The sequence below is a fragment of the Jaculus jaculus genome, chromosome 7, assembly GCF_020740685.1.
Source record: "Jaculus jaculus isolate mJacJac1 chromosome 7, mJacJac1.mat.Y.cur, whole genome shotgun sequence".
NCBI classification, from domain to species: domain Eukaryota; kingdom Metazoa; phylum Chordata; class Mammalia; order Rodentia; family Dipodidae; genus Jaculus; species Jaculus jaculus.
The window spans coordinates 125,801,719-125,823,809 of record NC_059108.1 but is presented as its reverse complement, the minus strand read 5'-3'; the positions used below and the strand labels follow the sequence as shown (position 1 = coordinate 125,823,809).

At 55.5% G+C, this 22,091-nt stretch overlaps 2 protein-coding genes across 4 annotated transcripts in view; one reads left to right on the top strand and one right to left on the bottom strand.

Moving 5' to 3' along the window:
- The first annotated feature begins 3,193 nt into the window (after positions 1–3,193).
- On the top strand, positions 3,194–5,331 carry Fam181a (family with sequence similarity 181 member A). Of its 3 annotated transcripts, none has more exons than XM_004649314.2 (2): positions 3,194–3,312; positions 4,021–5,331. In XM_004649314.2, exon 2 carries the CDS (start codon positions 4,104–4,106, stop codon positions 4,980–4,982), a length of 879 nt encoding a protein of 292 aa, XP_004649371.1. In that variant the 5' UTR covers positions 3,194–3,312; positions 4,021–4,103; the 3' UTR covers positions 4,983–5,331. The 3 variants fall into 3 exon arrangements, with proteins under 3 accessions (XP_004649371.1, XP_045011141.1, XP_045011139.1); XM_045155206.1 differs by lacking the exon at positions 3,194–3,312 and adding an exon at positions 3,421–3,491; XM_045155204.1 differs by lacking the exon at positions 3,194–3,312 and adding an exon at positions 3,673–3,676.
- A 3,115-nt stretch (positions 5,332–8,446) lies between these two features.
- Asb2 (ankyrin repeat and SOCS box containing 2) overlaps positions 8,447–22,091 on the bottom strand; it is a 40,718-nt gene continuing 27,073 nt past the window's right edge. Inside the window, exons 7-10 of the mRNA XM_045154766.1 lie at positions 20,064–20,235; positions 13,224–13,788; positions 11,530–11,683; positions 8,447–9,032 (exon numbers count right to left, since the gene is read on the bottom strand). Of these exons, the coding sequence (XP_045010701.1) occupies positions 8,896–9,032; positions 11,530–11,683; positions 13,224–13,788; positions 20,064–20,235 (1,028 nt within the window). The 3' untranslated portion in view covers positions 8,447–8,895. The remainder of the gene's footprint in view (positions 9,033–11,529; positions 11,684–13,223; positions 13,789–20,063; positions 20,236–22,091) is intronic.

Genomic DNA, 22,091 nt, shown 5'->3' with positions numbered 1-22,091 from the left:
ATTTGCACTGGACCTCAAAGAAGGCTGTGGGTGGGAGGGGCAGCTCAGTTGGCAGTGCACTTGCCTAGCCCATGTGAGGCCCTGGATTCCAACCCCAACACCACATACACAGGGTGTGGTGGTGCATGGCCGTAATCCTAACCCTCAGGAGGCAGAGGCAGGAGAATCAAGAGTTCAGGGTCAACCTTGGCTACTTGGTGAGTTTGAGACCAGCCTGGGCTCGCCAGGCCCTGTCTCAAAGGCCAAGGGGATAGAGTTGGCTGGGTGGGGCCCTGGGACCAGAGATTGGCAGCTGTCTCTAGGTGCATCCGTCACTGTAAATCAGGAAGTAACTGTCAGAACGAGAGGCAAGTCTTATTCCTACCATCTTTGTGAGTGCCTCACCCTGCACCATGAGGGGCAGCCCCAGGGGTCTGAAGGACCTTGGGAGGGTCCTGGTCAAGGCAGGTCATCACCAGGCTCCCAGATCACTGTGCCTCACCCTTGCTGCGTCCTCTGACCTCTCCCAAGCCCAAAGCTGTGCCCCTGCTCAGCTGAGCCGGAAGTTGAGAGCCACCTTCCCACCTTGGGATGGGGAGAGCAGAACCCAGGCCGTGTGCAGAAGTCTGTTCCTGAGGCTCTCAAAGCCAAGTGCGCTTGGGCGGCAGCTGGCACTCGACAGGAGCTCAAGGAGGCTACATGGTGCTGTAAGCCCAAGTTCAAGTTCAAATCCTGTCAGCTGTTAGCCAAGAGGCCTGGGAAAGCAACTGGATCCCTTTCCTCATTTGTAAAAGAGGACAATCTCAAAGCTACCAGAGCTAGGTAGAGGGGACATTGAACACGGTGCAGGAAAGCACCCAGAGCAAGTCTCGGTTCTCTTCATTGCATTTTCCTTTCTTCCTTTCTTCCTTCCTTCAAGACATTGGTGGCAAGACAGCCCATGGGAAGAGCTATGAAGACTGTTTGGGGTGTTGCTGGGGCTTGAACATCCTACATGCTAGGCAAGCAATCCACCCCTGAGCTACACCACAGCCTAGGAAGCCCTTCTGAGACTTGACTCCCATGAAACCCACCTATCTGACAGCGGAAATGGCAGTGTTACAAGGAGGAGAGAGGATGGAAGGGCAAGTATGATACAATCTTGCAAGAAGCTGAGGCCTGGGCAGAGTGGCTGAAGAATGTCCCTGGAAGGAAAAAGCCTTGCCCAGGGCATGGGACCCACAGTGGCACAAGCAGGGTGCAGATGGCCCATGTGACACATGACATGAGAAGGCAGGCAGTCTCCCAGCAGAGCGGGGGAGCAGAAGCTAAGCAGGCGCCGGGTGTGGGTGTGGGAATGCTGCTGACACACACTGCCTCTGGGCAGGCAGTGAGGAACCCAAGAGAAGCAGGCAGCAGTCTAACCTCCAGAGCATCACTGGGCAGTGTGCCTAGTGATTTGGAGCCGAACGGATCGTGGCCGCCTGAACCTGCCAGGGTGGGTGAGGATGCTAGGTGGGCTGGGTGTCATGTATAACAGTAGGCGTTGATGGGAGATGTCCTGTGGGAAGAGATATTTGCGCTGGGCCTCAAAGAAGACTGAGGCTTTGGGTAAGGGGCTGGGGTGCCCTGGGTTCCATTTCCAGCCCCACCACATACACTGGATGTGGTGGTGGACGGCTGTAATCCTAGCACTCCGGAGAAGCACCCCGATACACACCAAATCCCTGTGCCTTAAACCGGAGGTGCCGCAGATGAGAGAACTGGGCTAAGCCGCAATGGCCACCAATCTCAGGGGCTGAAGTCCAGCTGCGCGTGGCCCTGCCCTAGTCCCACAGCAAGGCGGAGGATGCGGAGAGCACCCCACTGGCTGTGAGGTCGGCATTGCAGCTCCTGAGCACCGGGCTGACTTCTCGGGAAGGGAGTTCTCAGGCAGCCGTGCTCAGGTGTCTGGTGCCCACAGCAGCTGTCTCTTGGTGCCATTTCTTTGTGAGGGTGCCAATCCCTTCTTCTCTTCTCGACCTGGTAGGAAGGCCTTGGAGGAAAGCCTGGCACTCAAGTTGTCTTATGAAGGTGTGAAACAGGAGGACAGCAGGATGAGGCAGCACAAAGAAGGGGAGAGGAGAGGAGGCCTTGCCCTCAGGCGCTTCGCAGGAGGCTCCCCTTCCATACCACAGCCACTCCTCACCTTCCATCTGGGCAGTTGGTGGGCAGGACCAACGTAGCCCAGACTCCTTGCCTGCTCCAAGTGAGTGGCCCTGCTTGCAGCCCTGCCGGCGTTGGCACGGTGACAGTAGCCAAGTGTGCAAACTTGTGCCATTGTCCCCAGGCCAGGGGGAGCCATGGAGACTGGCTAATATGACACAGGAAAATGTTTGCTGATGGCAATTCTATGGGCTTTGTCCCCCTCTTTCTCCATCATGACGACTCGATTTAAGTCCCTAACTGTTTGACTACAAATGCAAGGGGACCGTGCAACGCCACCCTTTTGTCCGGCCGCGCTGAATGGGCAATTCAGGCTTTGTGCAGCTCAATTGAGGAAGCAAACATAAAGACAAGATTCCAGAGCGCTCCGGCTCCCTTCCCATGGATATCCCGTGTCCCCTTAGCCAGCCCTTCTAGGCTACCTTTCCTCCCCGTCAGGGCACCGCTCCCCCTGACCTGAACGGCAGGCTTCTCAGCGCCCCACCTGGGGGGATCCTGCCGGGAGGGTGGTGGGCTGAGAGAGACAGGAGGGCAGAGACGGAGAGAACGCACCCACTCACCACTCAAGGGCAGGGGAAGCAGCCCGCCCCGGCTTACCGTCCGATTGTCTGTCTGCACTGGAGCATGGCAGCTGTAGGCCCTGAGTATTTGGGGGAGGCTTGCTACCCTATCTGCACTGTACCCAGCCCTCCTCCATCCATACGTTTTAAACACACACACACACACACACACACACACACACACACACACCACCCCCTTGAGAAACCAGGGTACCGAGGTCAAGGGGAGGAGGGGCGTGGAGGCCAGGGAGAGCGGGGCTGAAGGGTAGAAATTTACCGGGAAATGATTGCATTTGGGAGCTGTCTTTTTTGTGATGGTCCCCATGGTGACAATTTGTGACGGCAAAGAATGTGGGACCGGGGCGCCGCCGCCTGATTGGGATGCTTTGTATCTGGAGAGGCGCTCCTGATTGGCCTGAGGGCCCCCCAGCTCCGGACTTGTCCTCCATTCAGCCCACTCGAGGGTTGCACAAACGCTCTCTTCGCCCTGCACGGAGCTCGCGGCTGGCTCGCCGGGCCTGCCCAGGTCTGCGGCGGGGAACCTGCCTGCCCTGCCGGGCCACGTCGGCGGGCCCGGCTCGCACCTTCGGTCAGTGTGTGGAGGCCCAGCGGCTGGGCCTGGCTGGGTGGGGGCCACGGCATGGGCCGCCGGGGCCTGGGGGAGGGGCGCAGTGCTGTGGGTGGTGGCCCAGGAGGCATGAAATCGCTGCAGATGCTTCTAACGGGGAGTCCCCGCGGCCAGCAGCCTGAGAAGGGCCCACAAGGCAGGTCTCGATTACGTGCTAGACAGGGGTCCTCCCGGTCCTGCGTGAGAGTTGGGGGTGGAGCGTGGGGACCGCGGAGGGGGCGGGGGGCGGGGAGGGGGAGGTCACTAGGAGGAAGGAAGGCGTTTGGCGTCTTCAAAGTGCAGCGGTTGCTTCTGCAGATACAAAGTTGGCTGGCTCGTCACGCAGGTTGGCTGTGCAGTAGGTGGGAAAGGCAGCCAGCTGGGAATGTGGCCCCGGCAATGCCACTTGTGGCTGGGTAGCCTTGAGCAAGTTGCCGGACTTCTCTGAGCCTCTTAGGCTGCAACAAGAGAGAAGTAGACCCCAGAAGGCTAAATGACGCTGTTAGCATCTGTCCCGCCTCCGATGCTCAGGAAATGCTTGGTGACTTAGGTGCCTCACTACCCAGAGATCTGTTTAGGACCCAAAAGTGTTGGAGCAGGAATGCTTTTGGCCCTCAGGTTAGGTGGCCTTGGGGAGGGCCCGGGTTTGGCTGCTCTGGAGAGATTCCAACTGTCTGTCCTGTCGCCCAGGTCTTCTGAGCGCCCTCCCCGAAGCCAGCCCCCAGCAGAGCCTGTGCTCTTCATGGAAAGCCCTGTGCAGTGGCCCCCTGGTGATGGCAGCCGACAGTGACGTGAAGACCCTGCTGAGCTTTGTGAACCTGGCTTCCAGCGACATCAAGGCGGCCCTGGACAAGTCGGCGCCCTGCCGCCGCTCTGTGGACCACCGCAAGTACCTGCAGAAGCAGCTGAAACGCTTCTCCCAGAGGTGCCCCCGGCTGCCGAGGGGCCTGCCAGGCAGGGTGGCGGAGCCCCATCTGCAGAGGGGTCCTGAGGACCGGCCCACAAGGCTGCCTCTTCATCTGGGCCCTGATTCCAGCCTCGACCGGGCTGGAGGTTGCAAGGAGCAGGCCCTGGGAGGCCCATTCAGAGAGGAGTGCCTGTCTATGGAGCACAGCCTCCGGGGGCCAAGCCCGGAGGCTGCTAGGCCTGGCCAGGTGCCCATGAGGAAAAGACAGCTGCCTGCTTCCTTCTGGGAAGAGCCCAGGCCCACCCACAGCTACCCCATGGGGCTGGAGGTGGGCTTCAGCTCCAGGGAAACACCTCCTTACGAAAGTAAAAAAAATTGCAAGGGTCTGGAGTCCCTGGGACCCGATACTGCCCCAGTGCCCATGTCCCCAAGGGCATTGGCTGACAAGGAGCCACTCAGGATGCCTGGGGTCTCCCTGGTGGGTTGCCTTGATGCTTGGAGCTGCTGCCCTTTCCAGTACCACGGACAGCCCATCTTCCCCTGTCCCCCAGGGGCCCTGCCTCAAGGCCCAATGCCCAATCTAGGTCTGTGGAGGACAAGCCCCACTTTGCCAGGGGAGCTGGCCCACTTCTGCAAGGATGTGGATAGCTCTGGGCCAAAAGTGTACAGACCAGTGGTTTTGAAGCCCATCCCCACCAAGCCGGCCATGCCTCCACCCATCTTCAATGTCTTTGGTTACCTCTAGCTGGGCTGGGAAGGTCTTGGCCCCTCCTCCAGCCTGTAGGATGGGGAGCCCTGATGAGCTCTCCTTGTGAGGAGAAGACTGGGCTGTGACGTGGTCTCTTGGGCATTCCCAATGCTCCTTCCCTTTGTGTGTGTGTGGGGCGGGGGCTTCTCTGGCAGGCACCATTGTAGCCTGTGAGGCTGGACACATCTGACCTCTCCACAAGTAGTCTGGAGCCCAGCAGTTTAACCCCCCCTAACCCCGACCCTATGGAGCCCACAAACAGCGGGACCCTGGCCCAGCAGCCACCCTACAAACCAGCTTTACACCTGTTTGCTGCCTCCCACTGAGGAAGCTCATCCCTCTTGTTCCTTTGGTTTTCTGTAAATATTGACGTTAAAATAATAAAGACGTTTCTTTTTCAGTTTCCACCTCTTGGGTGTCATGAAGTGAAAGGTCCCAAGCTGAGAGCTATGCCCAGGCTGAAGGAGGACACGGAGGGTGTCTGCGGACGAATGCTAGAAGCCACAGCTCAGTGCATAGGAGGGAGGTGGGGAGCGAATGAGGGAGGAACGGAGGGGGTAAAGGACCCTCTTGTCCAAACGTCAGAAGATGGACAGGTGAGGCTTGAGTCCTGGATGGTCCACACTGCTCTGGGCTCATGTCAGGCAGAACTACAGTTCTGGCCGGAGAGCCTATGTTGTACCAAGGCAGCTGTGCCCAACCCTGGTTAGCAGAAAAAATTGAGCAAAATAGGATTTCAGTTTCTTGTGACCACAAAGAGTTGATTTGACCAAAACAGACTCTTTTAAGCATAATCATTGGTTCAATGTCCACAGCAGACCAAAACAAAATAAAACCAAATCCTGAAACCCCAGAGCAGCACCCTGGTTTCCCTGCTGATTGCCCTCAGTCAAAGTTACATTCCAGGCACCTGTCAACAGGCTTCTCTGCCTGTGACAGCATGGGGGGGGGGGCAGTTGAGCAGGTTTTGTTCTGATAGTGCCCAGGGGGCAAAGCCACTGGAGGGGCCACCACCTGCTCCCTGGCCCAGCATGCTCTGGAATCATGGTCATGACTCCACGGTCAACAAAGCCTGAGGGTGCCAGGCTGTGCAGTTGTTCAAACCACAGGCCTCACAGCCTCGCCCGGCAGGGCAGGGGCGAGACTCTGCGCCCTAATCAGCAGGCAGGTCTCTCTCCTGCAGCCTCGGTCTCTTCACCTGCAGCATGGGAGACCTGATCAGGTGTACAGATGGACCTTTGCCGCACCGGGCTTTCTCCCTCACAGCCTGACCATGTCCGAGTTGGTCCTTAGCTAATGCAGCCTTCGGGACTAGAAGCCGCACAGGGCTCGTGTGCCTCAGCCTGGTTTTCCCCTAGGACTCTACCAGAGTCTGCTGCAGGGGCACCTTGCCACAGGGAAGCGGGCAGCATCCTGACGGTTTCTGTCTGACGATCTGCTTCAGAAGCACTCAGAGTCCCGGAAGCTTGAAATCTAGTACGTGGGAAGACGCAGGTTCTCAGCCTAAGCGCTGGTCATAGAGACGGCGAGGGACCTGGAGCCAGGTGTGTGTCCTTGTCTGCCCTCTGCATCGCCACACAGGCTCTCTGAATCCGCTGTGGTGCGCCTTACTAAGTAGTGTGGGGCAAAGGGGTTCAAAGCTTGCATCTGGCCCATGCTCTTAGGCAAGCTACATGTCTGTGCTGAAATCTCATTAAAAAAAAAAAAAATGTGATCAGGCCCAGGTCTGTTCCATGGATTGTCGACTGGATAAATGCCTGGCACACTGCATCTGCAGCCGCGCAGCCCTCATACCAGGCTGCCTAACCCAGGTCGGACAGAGCAGGTTAGAAAAACAAACCAGCCACGGTACCAGCAAGGTGGGGCAGGCTTCAGACGATGCTTAGATGCAGAGTTGTGGAGATGAGGGCAGGGATGTATAAAAGTCAAGGCTAAACAAGACCCCTGGAAGGGGCTGACCAGTTCTATGACCCACAGTGTGGACGTACACACATCCACATCCTTCGTAGTACTGATGCCACCCAAGCCACGGAGCTTGACACCAGATGGCTGGTAACCATACTGCATGCAGGGGCCAAGCCCCACCACCTTTGTACCTCTTTTCCTCCAGGGCCCCCTTTTTCAGAACCAGCATTCATTCTGTCCAGCGCCTGGGGTCCTAAGTAGGAAGATGTATGGCCGCTGCCTGATTTCACTCTACGTTGTAAGGGGTTCTATTCAGTGCTGTAGCCCACCAGCCTGCATGCATCCCAGTCAGCTGACAGACCAGTGAGCCGATGCCTCAGCTCACCCTTGCCTCCTTTCCAATTGCTTTTAATCGACAGTCATCCAGGGTTTTCTGGTGCAATGCCAACAAAAGCCTCTTTCATTCAGAGTCCCTGAGCCGAGCCATACTTAGCACCATCGCCTGTACCTGAGGGGCTGAGCATTCCCCAGGAGACAGAATGCACCTCCTTCTGGGCTTTCACCAGCAAGGCATCATGGGACCTCAGCCAATCACAAAGTTGAAGAGTCCCCCACACCTCTGAAAGGACTCGCTGTGTGTCCTCAGGCAAGTTCTTTCCCCTCCTGGGGGGGGGGTCTCTCTCCCCCCGAGGATCTTAAGGGTATGGGCAGGACACAGCTAAGGCCCCTCTGAGCCAGAAAGACTTGCTCCCTTCACAGGGACACAGAGAACTACTGATTCTGTGAACATCCAGAATATCAGTGCCAGCAAGGCTCCCAGGCATCGTTCCACCCCACTGTACAGGTGAGGGAGCTGAGGCCCCAGACGGGCATACCCATGACAGAGCTGGCCTGAAGCCAGGGCTCCTCCGCCTATCCAGCTGCTGACTTTCCAAAGTCCAGAAGCTGCCCTTGGTCTTGCTGAAGACCCTCCCGGATTCGAGGACTGGCCGTGCGGGAGCAGCTTTCAGAAGAGCACGGAGTCAGTCCTGCGCAAACATCAAGTGCTGGGCCTCAGCTGCAGGCCCCAGAGCAAGCGCTGTGACGGTGGCGCACCTCCGTGGAGAGAGACCTGCTCCTGTGTGGCCTGACCCACAGAGGCCGGGGCTTCAGATACTCTCAGGTCTTACGCCTCTGAGGTTGACCCTGGCCAGCCCCGAGATGGACTGTTTTCCTTACTATCTCAACATTCTTAGAAAATCAGGGTTGGGCAGGAGGGCGGGGAAGTGTGTAAGATCACCCCAGATGTCGGGGGGAGAGGGTTGACTTGTGGGCATGGAACTCCACTAGTGATGCAGTTCTTGTTGCCATGGTGATTGACTGGGCCTCTCCTGGTCCATGAAGGAAATACCCACTTGTGTCTTTGAGAACCCCCACCCCCGCCAAAAAAAGTGGCACATTCAGAGATCTGCATGCCCTGTCACCACCCCCTGCCAAGACCCCATTACTGCCAGGGGCAGAGCTTAGATTCTCTGGTCTAGGGAAAACCGGAGAGAGGGACTTGACAGGGCAGGACGTCTGTGTGCAATATTTATTGTGCCCAGGGAAGCCCTCTGGATCAAGGGTCTCCTTCCTGGATGTGTGCCTCGACTTTGAGGAGAAAGTTCAAAGTCCAGCGGAAGGGTGACACAGCAAAGTCATCCTTGTTTCCCCAATGCAGTCCAGATAGGGGCCAGCGTCCCCACGGGACTGCCTTTCCCAGGCCAACTCAAGCTCTGCCCTGGCCCCAGTACCAAGGTCTTTAGCCTGCCCAAGGGTAGAGCTGACCTGGAATCCATTCAACAGTTTGAAATAAGCAGCTCTACCGGATTCACTGAGCTCTTACTCTGGGCAAAGCTCTGTTGCTGAAACCCGGCACCCGCAGGCTCGTTCTGTCACAAGATGCCCTTGGATGTGGACATCACCATCCTGAGACGTCATACAAATAGTCTGAGGCCGCTCCTCCTCTTCCTCCTCCTCAAGGCCATTACTGAGCGTTCTCATATTTCAGGTATCTGATCAGCCTGCCTGGGAGTGGCAACGTGTCCAGGAGTTTTATCCGGTATTTCCCAATGGCTTTCCGAACCCGCAGCCGGCAGAGGTGAGCCAGAGGTCTAGGAGGTTCTAGAAAAAGGAGCAAACAGTATAGACTGCGACCTCAATCTACAGCATGGCTGGGTCCCAGAGAGTAACCCCAAAAGCTCCCCAAAGCAGGGACTGGCCAAATGGCTTCCCACCTACAGCAGGAATGGGTCTGCACCACCCAGGTGGCCAGAGTAGGTGCCATGTCACTTCCTTGGTGAGACTCTGACCCTGGCCAGGATGCTCCTGAGATTCACGCATCTCCTTGTCTCACACACACTCCAGACCCCCAAACACAGCTTCCCCAAGGAGGCTGGACTCTGATCTCTCAGGTGATGCCATTCATTGAACCCAGCTCTGGACTTCTGCTGGAACTTAAGAGGATAGAGGAGGTCCCTGGGGCCCCACCCTGACGCCTCCAGATGCTCATGGAGTGCCTTATGCTTGTATGCAAGCAAGCATTTGCCTGGCAAGGGAGTGGAGGTGGGGAGAGGCAGGAGCAGGGACCAAGCTGGTAGTGGTAATTTATTGGGGCATGGGGAAGATATTTGCCAAACTTGGGCTTGTCATTATTTTAATAAGCACACGCTCGACCACAGACACCTTGGGTGCTGTGGAGAAGGATCCACACCAGAGGGCAGCATCTGAGAGAGGTCCTCAGGGGCAGGCAGGAATGTTCCAGGGCAAGGAAGGAGGTAAGGGCATTCCAAGTAGGGAAGATGACAAGAGGGCTGAGTGGCCACAGCACTCTCAGAGGGGCGTCCATGAGCCATCCTGACCCCTCCACGCCCAGAGCTTCCTTCTGGGAAAGCAAGGACATTTTTTTGTGAAAAGAGAAGCCAAGCGAACTGGGAGCATAAGACATGGTGCCATGAACGATTCTTTATGCCACATGCCAGAGCCACAGTCTGCTTCTCCCAGAGTAATGACGTCAAGTTCAGCACACCCAGCGCACAGGCAGGAGAATGTGCAGATGGGCGATGGCTTGAAAGGAGCCAAGACAGGTACTGTCAGAACTGGGTGCTCCACTTGCTCGAAAACATTTACTGAGGGTCTCAGTCCCCAGGATGGGATCTAGTTGTGAAAGATGACTCTTCTCTAGGGATGGCAGGAGCAAGAGACAGAGCTGGTGGTGTTCCTGTCTACACATGGACCATCCCACCCTCTAGTGGCCAAGGATCATGGTGACAGCAGACAGTTAATGGTTCCATGAAGGTTAATTGTTTATTCCAAGCTGTGCCTGAGTGAGTGGCAAGTGGCTACCCTCTACCCGCTGCTACCACTAACTTCCCCAGAGACATCCACTGAGTCTTTTCTGTACAGCTAGTGGCTGGCTGTGCAGTAGGGTAGGGCTCAAAGGAGGAGGGCAAGAGCAGGAGAAACTGGGAGAGGCAGAATTGGGGATCTACAGGAGACAGTGACATGGTAATAACATGCTACATGCCAGTCTCTGCATATTAACTGCTGACAGACACTTAATCAGAGACAGGTTGGTACCCCTCAGAACCCAAGCAAGTTCCTGGGGTGTCAGGAACCCTCCTGGCACATGCCCATTGCTAGCACTGCAGCGTCCAGCCTGACTGTCCTGCTGTCTCACCTGGCCAGGTGGCTATAATGAGGCTCTGGCCTCCTGGGCCCGAGTTACCCAGGCTGCTCCACCTGGCTTGCTAGAAGGGGTTGGAACACAAGCCTTCCCCCTCCTCCGTTCAGGTGGGAAGGGCCCTGCCTGCCACCGTCCTGCCTGTCTCTGTAAAGCCTGGCTCAGAGCTCGGGGCTGCTCCAAAGTGGTCTGTGAAAAATGACCCTGGGGCTGGAGAAATGGCTTAGCGGCTAAGCGCTTGCCTGTGAAGCCTAAGAACCTCGGTTCGAGGCCCGGTTCCCCAGGTCCCACGTTAGCCAGATGCACAAGGGGGCGCACGTGTCTGGAGTTCGTTTGCAGAGGCTGGAGGCCCTGGCGCGCCCATTCTCTCTCTCTCCCTCTATCTGTCTTTCTCTCTGTGTCTGTCGCTCTCAAATAAATAAATAAAAAATTAAAAAAAAATGACCCTGGCACACCTCGAATCAGGTGGGAGTGCACTCTTGGGCCTGCCCCAGATGGCAGAGTCAGAAGCTGCCCTTTGGGTACTCCCCAGCTGGGGATGCCCTAGATGGTGACCACCTTCTCCTCTACCAGCCACACTACCTCACAGGAGCCCCAACATGTGGACAACAAACCTGACAAGTCCCTCAGAGCACCAGAACTATTTCACATAGATTTAGAGTAGGAACTACGGGCTGTCAGGTCTGGGTTGTAACCATGTTCTGCTACTATCTTACTATGTGACTTTGACCCAGGTGACAGAATCTCTCTGAGGCTTGATGTCCTCACTGATCAACCCAGGCGGTGCTAACACGCTGCAGCAGGCAGAGCAGCAGAGCCTGGCATAGGCTATTTGTATCAGCCACATTCCCTGGGGCCTGGGTCTGTGTGTGTGCGCGTGTTGGTCAGGCGGCGGGGGTGGGGGTGGGGGGGGGAGATGTGTAGCAACAACAGGCCTACCTGCCTTCTCCTTGATGACTGCCCAGTCCTCATAGCTGTCGATGTGCTCCTTCAGCCGTGAACACAGCTGCACGTTGCCCACGTAGTCCAGGAGGACATCGATGATGGGCCCTGCCCAGCGGCTCACCTCTGGGGCAGACAGGAACTCACAGAACTGAAAAGGAATGAGCCACCCTATAGGTGAGGCCAGAGAAGTAGGGCACACGTCCAAGAAAGATACTGGTCACACCTGGCTAGCTTCCTTGCTACAAACCCAGCCCCTCAAAATAGGCCACTGCACAAGATGGACAACTTGGGCTGGTCCAAAATCTCCACTTCCTGGTCTATGAAATGGATATTCAACGTCCACTCTAAGAGGTTTTTAAAAAAGAATCCTGGTACTAGAAACACAGATGTCTTTGCACCCAGCAGGCAGCCCATACATGCTGGCCGATAGTGATGATAGTGACCTCCAACACAAGGCTTCGTTTTCATTTTGAGAAATGACTTTTTATCATGGTGTTGGGGGGTGGACTAGGCCCTTGTGCACACTGTGAAAGTGCTCTGGCACTAAGCCGATCCCTAGCTCTTATTTTAACTCTTTATTTTGAGACAGTATTTTCACTAAGTTGCCCAAATTAGTCTTCCATTCACTCTGCAGCTCAGGCAGGCCTTGAACTTGCTGTCCACCTGCCTCAGTCTCCCAAGCAGCCGGGATTCCAGTCAGGCCAGTATGCTGCAACAGCTAAGCACTCACTTTCAAACACCACCATGGACAGGTCCTGCGTCTGAATCACTGGCTTCTGAAACCTCTGCGGACTTGACAGAAGCCTGTTCTGACGTCACCATTCAGATCTTACTGATTCAACACCACAGGGGTACTTCTGTCAAAGGTGCTGAGTCCCTCGGTTTTGCAGAGACCCCCCCCCCCCACAATCTCCTGCTCTACTGTGCATTCTTTAAACTCACCAACACAGCAGCAGATCAAAATAAGCATGACGGTTGGGGAGGTGGCTCAGGGGTTAAAGGCACTTGCTTGCAAAGCCTGGTGGCCCAGGTTCAATTCCCCAGTTCCCATGTAAAGCCAGATGTGCAAAGTGGTGTATGCATCTGGAGTTCATTTGCAGTGGAAGGAGGACTTGGCACTCTCTCAAATTCGTGTGTGTGTGTGTGTGTGTGTATAAAATGATTTGTGGAGTTCCACTCTAGCCCAGGCTGACCTAGAATTCAATGTCAGGGAAGCCTCGAACTCACGGCGCTCTTCCTACCTCTGCCTCCCTAGTGCTGGGACTAAAGGCGTGCGCCATGCCCGGCTTGTTAAATCTGTTCAATAAGCATTTCCTTATAGGCATGAGCCCGCTGCTTCTGAAGGAGCTAGCTAACCAGGGCTGCTTCCCACCTCCAGAGCGCGCTAATCACTTCGGTCACGCTCTCGCCGGTGCCTGCACCGCGCGCAAACCTCTGCCGCGCACGGCCTCCGAAGCTCCTTCATGGGCCCCCACCCCCGGCTCGCCCGCCCACCCCCGGCTCGCCCGCCCACCCCCGGCTCGCCCGCCCACCCCCGGCTCGCCCGCCCACCCCCGGCTCGCCCGCCCACCCCCGGCTCGCCCGCCCACCCCCGGCTCGCCCGCCCACCCCCGGCTCGCCCGCCCACCCCCGGCTCGCCCGCCCACCCCCGGCTCGCCCCTCGCCACTTCCGCCGCGCCCGCGCGCACCTGCACCGCGCACGGCGCCTTGCCGTCGGCGGGCTCGTCGTGGAAGCGGCCGGAGCGCGGCGGCGCGGGCGGGTGCGGGCCGTTGCCGTACAGGCACGAGAAGCAGGGCTCGCCGTCGCAGCCGAGGTCCATGAGGAACTTGAGCAGGGACAGGCACTTCATGGCGAACATGATGGTGGCCGGGAAGGCGGTGGGGTGCGTGGCGACGTAGGCGTCGATGTCGGCGCCGTGGTCGAGCAGCAGCTGCATGGTGCGCAGGCAGCCGTGGCGGATGGCCACGAGCAGGGGGCTGATGACGTCGCGGTTGGGGTCGGCGCCGGCCAGCAGCAGCAGCTCGGTGGCGTACACGTTGTTGTTGACCACGGCGAAGTAGAGCGCCGAGCTGCGGCGGTCCTCGTAGAGGCGCGCGCGCTCGGGCGCCAGCGGCGCGTTCACGTCGAAGCGCGCCGCCAGCAGCGCCTCCAGCACGGCGTCGTGGTTGCGCTCGGCCGCCAGGTGCAGCGGGCTGATGCCGCTGCGGCGCACGCGCGTGCGGCTCGTCACCGGCAGCAGCATCTGCACGATCCTGCGGGGACCGAGGGACACGCGTGGGTCAAGGGGCCGGGGAGGGGGGGGGGAAAGTGGCAGGTGCCCCGAGCGGCCAGTCTTGCTCAAGATCACCACCTGGGGACGGGGGAAGACTCTGCCGGCTGCCCACGCTTGACAGATAAGGAAACTGAGGCTCGGGACGTCTTAACCTTCCTAAAAGTCGCACGGCCAGAAAGGAGTGGTGATGAGGACCCCTGACCTCCAAAGTCCGAGTTCTTCCAAACCTCAGTCGAGATGGACTGTGGGGCTGGAGAGATGGCTTCAGCGGGTTAAAGCGTTTGCCTTTGAAGCCTAAGGACCCAGGTTCGATTCACCCGCACCCACGGAAGCCGGATTCACATGCTGGTGCATTTGTAGTAGCTGGAGGCCCCGGCACGCCTTTTCTTTTTCTAACTGCCTCTTTCTGCCTCTCTAAAATAAATAAATTTTAAAAATTAAAAAAAAATAGATGCCTATGGCTTCAAGAAATCTCTTACAGGGCTGGAGAGATGGCTTAGTGGTTAAGGCTCTTGCCTGTAAAGCCAAAGGACCCAGGTTTGATTCCCCAGGACCCACATAAGCCAGTGTCACAAGGTGGCGCATTTGTCTGGAGTTTGTTTGCAGCAGCTGAAAGCTCTGGAACATCCATTCTTTCTCTCTCTCTCCCTGCCTCTATCGCACGTGCTCTCTGGCTCAAATAAATAGATAAAAAAATAAAAAAGTATTTAAAAAAAATAAAGAATGTCTTACAGACTTTTTCAAGCCTAAGGGTGCTGCTCCCACGCAGCTCAGTAATCTGGGGAAGGTGACCCAGTGAATGACTGACCAATCTACCCCCTGCAGGTGCCAGTAGAGCGCAGGGTGAAGTTTGGAGCCGGATCCTGCCCTGCCTGGGGAAGGAAGCACAAGAACTTGGGCATCCTTTTAACAAGAATGCATCAAACATGTCTCAAGGCTCCCATTCTGCAGATGAGAAAAATCAAGGCCTACAGAGGTTAAGGAACCTACTTGGGTCAGACTGTCAAGACAGGTAAATCAAGATATGGACCCTCCTCCAGTGTTGGGGTTGAGCTGTCCTTCCTCCCTATCTCGCTGCCATGGTCCCTGATGGTGACTCCCGATTTCTGGGGCCTCAACCACTCTTGCCACAGGCCTGTTAGCCTGCTGTACTCATAAAGTCCTTTCTTCCCTCTTCTGTGAGGCTCAGTACTTTTCCCCTGAAAGCGGACCCCAGTTTCTCCCAGCCCCTCTGCCCACCACTAACATGAAGAGCTTGGCTGGCTGCTGCCAACTCCCACAGCCCAGACTTCTGCCTGTGTTGGCTTCCACATTGATCTCTGCACTCTGCCTGTGTTAATCTGCATGCGTCCTCCCAGGAGCCCTTGAGGTGGTCTCTGTATAATCCTCATTTTACAGATAAGAAGTCCAGAGAGGGTATGTGACTTCACCAAGAATACACAGCCAAGAGGTAATAGAGCTGAGATTTGAACCCAGGCTGTCTGTTCCTTTGAGTGATGCTCTTAACTATTCTCCTACTTCTGGTGTAGCAATTGAGGTGACAGCTGATATGTCATGGGGTTTTGCAATCTTCACAGTGTGTTAACATGCCTGCCCCATTTTACCCTCAGCGCAACTCTGTGGGCTGTCCAAAGCAGTCTGTCTTTTTAACAGATGTGGCTCAGAAAGCCACAGTGACGAATCAGAGGTCATAGCACCGCTCTAGGGGCTCGACCCCAGGACCCCTTGTCTTGGCTCGCTTCCCCTAGACCCCTGCTGCCTACAAGAGCAAGCTCCTACCAGCAGTGTGATTCCAAACCCTAATCCATCCAATCCTTGCTGACAGGTGACCCCGCAGCCTCACGGGGAGGTGGCCGTGGTGAGGGAAGCAGGTGCCACCAAGCTAGGCTGGTTCCCATGCCTCTTGCCTCCTGGCATTCCCATTCCCTCTGGCTTCCTGGAACTCGGATGCCAGCAACCTCCTGCTGGGATCTCTGAGGACAGCATTATTGTTGTTAATGATGCTGTATTTGGCTAAAAATCTGCCTCTGAAACCTCAAAAGGAAATTCACACACCCAGGGGGGCTAATTGCCTCCTAATTTCTATTTGTGCAGGCTCGGGAGGCCTGACCTCCTCTGCAGAGTTGCTGGTCAAAGGCATGGCTGGGGTCCCTCTGGACCACCGCCATGGCCAACAACTGCTGGGGAACACTATGACGAGCTCAGGGACAGAAAGGCGCAGGGGCAAGGCTGGCTAGGCTGTGGGCCGGCAGGACTGAGATCTCTCGAAGCCACAGCTGGTCTTCCTGCCCAGCCAAGAGAAAGCGGCAGAAATGTGATGTGGGAACTTGACCATGACCGCCTTGAGCTCCCAGAATTATCTAGTCAGCAACACAGTGAGTCATTAGATCGCTGCTTCTCTAGCACTTTGCCAGGGCAAGTACGTGTGTAATGCTGATGGTCTGAGACTGGCGTACCTTGTATGAAGGGTGAAGTGGAGGCTTAGGCTTGGGGTAGGGAGGTGTGCAAGGCTGGACAGAGATGGACAGCAAGTCAGGGCAGGACGGAGGTGTCTTGATATCGTGGACCAGGCCTTTCATGTCCAACAATGAGGGTAGCCCCCTGTGCAACATAAATACCTCTCTCCCAGGCCCTTCTGTGAGCCAGAGGGGGCAGGGAGCAAGGAGGTGACTCCACGAAGCACACTGAGGTTACCCGACCTCTCCCAGAGGCAGGTTCCTGCCTGATGTTAGCAAGCTGCTGCTCAAGCATGCCAATGGAAAAGAACAAAGGCGACCGTGGTACACAGATCCCCAGATGTCTGGGAGGCCCGGTGCGGGAGGGGCTGCACCTCCTAGCTTTGCACTCAGGTCTTAAAAGCTGAGCAGACCCAGTTCAGTGAACCTCCGCCCCCCGGCAGCTGCTGAGCAGGCGTGGTGGGTTACTGGCCGTGTCTAACTTGAAACCACAGCCCAGACTCCCTCAGTAACAGAGTCCTACAGTCACTGCTCTGGGACCCCAGCCCCCATCAAGGATACGGCCTTTTGCCTGAATCTGGCCAGGAGCAGCGGATAGGTGAGGGCTTTGGACTCAGGTACGCTGTGTTCAGCACAGGAAGTGAGGAAGCTGAGGGCTCAGAATCAGCTGGACCTGGTGACTAGCTTTGTCTCTATGCTGGGCCATCCTGCACATGCCTCTTAACCCCTCTGAGCCCCACCTGTTACAGAGGACACTAAACCAGAGTCATAGCGATGCCATGAAGCCTACAGACGCTCTATTGAGATCCCCTGATGCCGGGAACACTTTGCCCTCAGGGTCATGATTAGTGTGTTTCCTGGGTACTATGTGCTGAGCGCTGGGCATCATCGCTTGATATTGACTCTCCCTCTCTCTCTCAAGGCTGATGTTTAATCCAAAAATGTGCCCACAAGCCAAGTACTTTATCTCATTCTTCATACCCCGATCCCAGCAAGGGGAGATTAATTCAGAAAGATTGCAAAACGACCTTATCGTCTCATACCAAGGCTGCTTTTGAGGCTAAACTGAGATCTTACACCTTAGTCTGATCCACATGCACTAGGTGATGAAAACAAAAAACAGTGGCTGTTGGTGTGGTGGAAGGCCCTGCCTTGGCTGCATTAAATCCAGAGGAGTTCTAGGTCACCAGGTCATAGTGGTCTGACCTTTGCCAACATTCTCTGTAAATGCTACGGAGAGCTTGACTCTCACATAGGAACTGGCTGTCCAGAGACAGATCTACTACCAACACTGCTGAACCACCTCAGCCTGGAGCCCGTGCATGTGTGTGTGTGTATAGCAAAGAATATTTTAAAATAAGGCAGATTAGACATCAGACCTACAATGCAATTCTGCATTTTCTATGGGCCAAGAAAGAGGCATTGAGTTTCTAGAGTTCACCCGAGCAGCATTTAGAAACCCTGGTGCCCAGTTCCATGAGCATCTCTGACAGTGGGCCTGGGTGACAGGTTGTTCAGCTAAATTTGGGAACCCCTTCTTTTGAGGCTGCCTTCAGAGCATGCGCTTCTATCTAAGTCACACAGTTCTTTAGAAATCTATCTGTGGAGTTTCATCAAGTCTCTGTGTCAAACTGGAAATGAGAAACAGCAAAACATACTGCTTGGAGTTGACTAAGTCAGAGCTCCTCTCTCATCTATGCCCTGATGCCTCCCCCATGTGGGAGCAGGCACATCTAGAAAACCGCCGTGTGCTCCTGGCACTGCCCAGGCAGTGTTCTGGTGGAGTGTTTTGGCCAGTGACTGAATGTGGAATGTGTAAGGAATGTCACATCAAATCTCTGAGCAGCCAATGGGAGGCCAGCATGGGGAGGACCTCTAATGCCACATGCCCAGAATGTGAGTGAGGAACAGTGGACCAGCCAGGTGGCAAAGGCTGCTGGGAGCCTGGCTTTAACCCTTCACTGGGCAGCCCTTGGGTGCAAATGGCCTGAAGCTCTAATAGGTGCTGTGGCCTCCAGGGACCTTGACTTCTTTCTCTGTGATGTTGCTATCCCCCACCCCCAGTTCTTAGTGACAATGACAAATAGTATTTGCCATTCTCTCTCTTCTCCCTGCCTGGAAGAGTAGGGGGTCCCCAAAGCTTGTCATCCAGGCACATGAGATGGGTTTTAGGTGGAAAATTAAGAAAAAATTAATTGTAAGTTATCTTCACACTATGACAGTGTGATTAATGTTTCCTTTTAAAATAAATTCACTTAAAGTTTTACACACACACACACACGGCAATGGGAATGTTCTAAAATGAGAAGAAAAGTTGCAAAGGGCTAAAACTTGGGATACCACTGGTCCAGTGGGACATGCCTGACTCCTTGGATTTAAGTCCTGATTTGGGGACCATGAAGCTCCTAAAAGAGAAGGCCTCAACTTTCTGTCTGGCAAAAGAGGGATCAAGGTGGACCTGCTTCCCACAGCTCAGAAGTGAGGTCACATTAAGAAAGCCACATTTCAGGGCTGGAGAGATGGCTTAGCAGTTAAGCGCTTGCCTGTGAAGCCTAAGGACCCCGGTTTGAGGCTCGGTTCCCCAGGTCCCACGTTAGCCAGATGCACAAGGGGGCGCACGCGTCTGGAGTTCGTTTGCAGAGGCTGGAAGCCCTCGCGCGCCCATTCTCTCTCTTCCTCTATCTGTCTTTCTCTCTGTGTCTGTCGCTCTCAAATAAATAAATTAATTAATTAATTAAAAAAAAAAAAGAAAGCCACATTTCAGAAATAACCCAGGCTGTGTCTGTCCTCAAGGGGTTCCACATGCTGGGAATTCTCACTCCCCACCCCCAACAGCATGGCTACTCAACGATTCATGACTAGCTCTTTAGGGAGTGAGGTGGTGGGGACATAGGGAGCAGCAAGCCAACTTCTGTCTACTCCTACTGATTTACACCACCGTGGAGAGACCAGTGAACGTGGTGCGGGGAGGGTGTGTACACTGGATTTTCATGAGTGTGAGCCGGTAGAACCCCCTGCTCCAGCCTGTAACTGCCTCTCTCCACTGGAACCTCAACGGAAGTTAGCTCTGAGAGCGTCATGAATTTGTGCGTATACGTGTGTGCATGTACGTGCGTGTACATGCCTGTATGTGTACCTATGCACGCATACCATGAACGCACGAGAGCAGCCCTCGCCCTTGCAGATTTCTCCTAGAAAAATTGAGCTCTTCCCATCTAAGCAACCAGCCCACAGTAAGTGCCAGTGACTATTAGCCATTAGTATGGGGACCATTGGCATTGCCATAGTGTTCCTGGCATGCCAGCTAGTTGCCCAGAGGGTTATCTCTGCATCCCCCTCCAAATAATCACAAATCCCCAAATGAGTTCACACTGCTCTCTTCCCTGAGTTGGAGGCCTGTAGTTGGGCCACTTGAAGTAGGTGGAGTCGTGTCACCTACGAGCGGTATCATCACCCTGGGCTAGTTACCCAACCTCTCTGTCTTGGTTTCCCCATCGGAAAAGAAGAGACCTTGGCACCAACTCCCCCTCCCCCCAGTGCCCAATGAGTTGCTGGGAGGATTAAACAAGTTGCCATGTAAAGCCGTGGAGAGAGTACTGTGGTGAGAGTGCCTATGTAAGCATGCACTCTTCCTCCCATGCTGGTCACAGCTAGGGTCTTCTCCTTCAACAGGGAAGGCGCCCTCCATTCAGACCACTTCTCTTCTTCCTGCCCCTCGGCACAGCCCCAAACAGGCGCCACCTCTTGTCCTCTCCAGCTGTGCCAAGAAAGGTCTGGTAACGGGCACACCTGGACCCACCTGTAGTTGCCCTTCTTGGAGGCCACGTGCAGCGGGAGCAGGCCATCCTTGTTGGCCTTGTTGGCGTCAGCGCCCTGCGACAACAGGAACTCCACCACCTCCTCGTGCTCGTTCTTGCAGGCCTCGTAGAGGGCAGAGGCACTGTCACTGGCCTGTGTGTTGATGTCGGCACCTAGGAAGGAAGCAGCAGAGGCACGAGTGATTGGTGGTCTACTGTGATGTAGGACCTACTGTGTGCTGGGCATCACTTAGGAAGGAAGCAGTTGCCCTGGACCAGCCCTGGCTTCTTCAGGCAACTTCAAGACCCAGGGCTGCCAGCCCAAATGGGAGTGGCCACATGCAATGATACTGGCATCTCCTGGCACCAAGCTGTGCCTGTGTCCATCCATCTCTGTCTTTCTCTCTTTTCTGAACCCGCTCCGGAACCCTAGGAGATCCATCGTGCAATTAGCTCCTTGTCCCAGACAAGGGTACTATGCAGAGAACGCCAGCCACCAACACCAGATCATGCTGCTCTTCAATGTGGACCCCAGTTTGAACCCAGGCAGTCTGAGGGCAGGGAACCAACCGTGGTAGGTGGTATGAAGGTAGAGACGGGGGTCATCACTTTGTAAGAGGGCTCTGCTTTCCTCTCACCCCCACCCAGAGCAGCCTCCTGGCTTTCGCTGAGCACAGAGCTCCTCAAAGTAAAATCCCAAAGATTTTACTAATTGGATTTGTTTTTTTGTGTGTGTTTTGTTTTGTTTTTTCTCATCCAGAAACGAGAGAAATGACTTCCTCCAAAGAAATCATTGAGCCACAGTGACAGGAGGGGCAGGCGCCTAGTCACAGCCTGCCTTCTGCTCAGACTCCTAGACCTTCCGAATCTTCTGGGGGAGAGGGAGAGAGCCGCCACACGCACAGGACTTCTCTGCAAAGTGAGGGGTCACCAGGCCTCGGCGCTCCAAAAACCAAGGCGTGCGTAAAGCACAGCTCGTCTCTTGGAGCCTTCTGCCTGCCTCAGCCTCGCTAGTAACTTTATTGTAACAGTAGTGGGATACCCTTCTGGCCTGCTGGAAAGAGCACAGGTAAGTCTTACGTACCAATGAATAGCAGCTGGAGTTTCTGTTTCAGGGATTCCAAAGCTCTGAGGCCTCCAGTAGACTTTAGAAGCCTCAATTTACCCATTTGCTCAGGAATCATAGCCCCTTCCCTTTCAGAGTTACTACAGGTGCAAATAAGATGATGTAAGGAAACCTCTAACTAAGGTGTGGCACTCTGAGGCCCCCCGGCTGTGGGATGAAGCCTCAGGCAGAGGCTGGTCCTGCCCCAACCCCAGCCCCCTGCGGAGGAGGGACGAGCTGAGAGGCGGCTTGCACACAGCACTAGGCCTCAGGGTCAGGATCCCTGGAAGGCTTAGCCCAGCCAGCAAAGCCACCTGCTTACACAAGGAAAATATTTGGATAGAAATCAGCCTCGGCCCTCCCAGAGAGAGAGGAGCCCCCACCCCACGTGCCTTCGTATCTGCAGGAGACCGAATAGCTAGCTGTTGGGAGCTGGCAGGGGCTCACTCTCACCCATGAATCTCCTGCCCTTTGCCCAACCCACTGGTCCGGGCTCCATGACCCAGCACGGACCCTTTGTTCTCACACCGATCGCTCCAGATTTGTCCCTGGCTGCAGGAAACTGTCTCGGTCTGTTTTCCCACCAGACCAGGCACGTGCTGAGGACGTACCGCTTGTCTGGACAGAGGCCCAGGGTCACGCTCCTGGGCTGAGGTCCTCTGATGGAATGTGAGATGTGTGTACTTTGGGGTCAGGTGGACATAGTTCATAATCCAAACTATGGCAGGGAGCAGTCATTTAACCTCTCTGAGCCTCAGTTTCCCTGAGTATGAAATTGGGTGAGTACAGCGCCTGACTCACAGTCTAGTGATCGGATCTGGGGGCATGCTTAGTGGAGCGCCTGCAACACAGCAGGTCTTCATGAAACCACCCTGGTGCAGCCCTAAGGTTTACACAACCACCTGCCTCTTTAGTCCTCCCGAGG

Excerpts from the sequence above, each read along its gene's own strand:
- Fam181a (XM_004649314.2), top strand. The coding sequence starts at position 4,104 with ATGGCAGCCGACAGTGACGTGAAGACCCTGCTGAGCTTTGTGAACCTG.